This window comes from Ammodytes marinus, assembly GCF_949987685.1.
Source record: "Ammodytes marinus genome assembly, chromosome: 18".
Taxonomy (NCBI): Eukaryota; Metazoa; Chordata; class Actinopteri; order Uranoscopiformes; family Ammodytidae; genus Ammodytes; species Ammodytes marinus.
Window position 1 is genome coordinate 633,169 of NC_137222.1, and position 2,500 is coordinate 635,668.

The window sequence follows — 2,500 nt, forward strand, 5'->3', positions numbered from 1 at the left end:
ACACTTTCAAGATGGCGGCACTAGGCCTTGGTCCAAAATATGCAGAAATATGGACATATATGAGACCCTTTCTAAGGGGAAAAAATAATAATTAAAAAAAAAAATTATTCAGCTATTATGCACTAAACTAAATGTACTTGTGGATATTATAATTACTTTCTACAAAATCTGCTAGGAAATAAAACCCAAAATTCTACACACTGCAGCTTTTAAAATATGCTCAGCACTTTTAGATATTGGCACACCAAGCATGCCGCATGCTTTTTGGCTCACTGATATTGATGAGATTAACCCCTTAGGTATTGAATTTAGTATTATACCCAGTACTACTGTTAGCAGACAAGTACTGTCTAATCTGGAAGCCAGTAAAGAAGGCATTATAAATAGCCTTATGAAGAAAAATATACCAGAGTTCTATTCTCTTTGGAAGGGAATTAATATTTAACCCATCTCCCTTTACCTGTGTGTGTGTGTGTGTGTGTGTGTGTGTGTGTGTGTGTGTGTGTGTGTGTGTGTGTGTGTGTGTGTGTGTGTGTGTGTGTGTGTGTGTGTGTGTGTTGTGTGTGTGTGTGTGTGTGTGATAGATAGATAGATAGATAGATAGATAGATAGATAGATAGATAGATAGATAGATAGATAGATAGATAGATAGATAGATAGATAGATAGAGAGAGGAGAGAGAGAGAGAGAGAGAGAGAGAGAGATAGATAGATAGATAGATAGATAGATAGATAGATAGATAGATAGATACATAGATAGACAGACAGACAGACAGACAGACAGACAGACAGACAGACAGACAGACAGACAGACAGACAGACAGACAGACAGACAGACAGACAGATAACCCATCTCTGTATGTGTGCAGGTGGATGAGCAGGTGTCTCTGCTGCAGCATGAGAAGGTTGATCTGCTGAAGAGGCTGGAGGAAGACCAGGATGATCTCAACGAACTGATGAAGAAACACAAGGCGCTCATCGCCCAGGTAACGCGGTGGAGGGAGGGAGGGATGGAGTGAGGGAGGGAGGGAGGGAGGGAGGGAGGGAGGGAGGGGTGGGTGGATGGATGCAGGGATGGATGGAGGGAGGGAGGGAAGGAGGGAGGGTAGGAGGGAGGGAGGGATGGAGGGAGGGAGGGAGGGAGGGATGGATGGATGGATGGAGGGAGAGATGGATGGAGGGATGGAGGGATGGATGGAGGGAGGGATGGATGGATGGATGGATGGATGGATGGATGGATGGATGGATAGATAGATAGATAGATAGATAGATAGATAGATAGATAGATGGATGGATGGATGGATGGATGGATGGATGGATGGATGGATGGATGGATGGATGGATGGATGGATGGATGGATGGATGGATAGATAGATAGATAGATAGATAGATAGATAGATGGATGGATGGATGGATGGATGGATGGATGGATGGATGGATGGATGGATGGATGGATGGATGGATGGATGGATGGATGGATGGATGGATGGATAGATAGATAGATAGATAGATAGATGGATGGATGGATGGATGGATGGATGGATGGATGGATGGATGGATGGATGGATGGATGGATGGATGGATGGATGGATGGATGGATGGATGGATGGATGGATGGATGGATGGATGGATGGATGGATGGATGGATGGATGGATGGATGGATGGATGGATGGATGGATGGATGGATAGATAGATAGATAGATAGATAGATAGATAGATAGATAGATAGATAGATAGATAGATAGATAGATAGATAGATAGATAGATAGATAGATAGATAGATAGATAGATAGATAGATAGATAGATAGATAGATAGATAGATAGATAGATAGATAGATAGATAGATAGATAGATAGATAGATAGATACCCCTTTCCAAGTGGTACTGAACATTCTGACAACAAGCTTTTCCACAATCGCTGATTACACCTTTAAATCAGAGTAATACACTTACATGTTTTACATTTAAAAAACACATGTGATTAAAGATTTGCTTATATTGATATTTAGTCTCTGAGAATAATGTTCAGCAGTGCAAATCATGGTTCAGGTCTGCTGGATAAGTCCTGTAAGCTCTGCAGTGAAATCTTATCTATATTCATCATACTGTATAAAATATGTTCTACAATTCTCCGTCCCTGTTTCTGTGTGTCAGTCGTCCAGCGATATCTCCCAGATCAGAGAACTACAAGCTGAACTGGAGGATGTCAGGAAGCAGAGACACACTCTACAAGAAGAGGTAAGAGTTTGGGAGAAAAATCTTATGGTTTTAATAATTAAGAAGAAAATGTCTCATAAATCAGACAATTAACAACACATGAACAAATCCTTCTGCAGTAACCTTCAGAGAGAGAGAGAGAGGGAGGGAGAGAGAGATAGATAGATAGATAGAGAGAGAGGGAGACAGAGAGGGAGACAGAGAGAGGGAGACAGAGAGAGGGAGGGAGAGAGAGATAGATAGATAGATAGATAGATAGATAGATAGATAGATAGATAGATA

The 2,500-nt window shown here is 41.3% G+C and overlaps 1 protein-coding gene across 1 annotated transcript in view; it reads left to right on the forward strand.

The window, feature by feature from the left end:
• The window catches only part of myo18b (myosin XVIIIB), a gene marked incomplete at its 5' end in the record, with an annotated part of 46,184 nt that overhangs the window by 28,355 nt on the left and 15,329 nt on the right, over positions 1–2,500 (forward strand). Inside the window, 2 exons of the mRNA XM_080046550.1 lie at positions 869–985; positions 2,156–2,239. Of these exons, the coding sequence (XP_079902676.1) occupies positions 869–985; positions 2,156–2,239 (201 nt within the window). The remainder of the gene's footprint in view (positions 1–868; positions 986–2,155; positions 2,240–2,500) is intronic.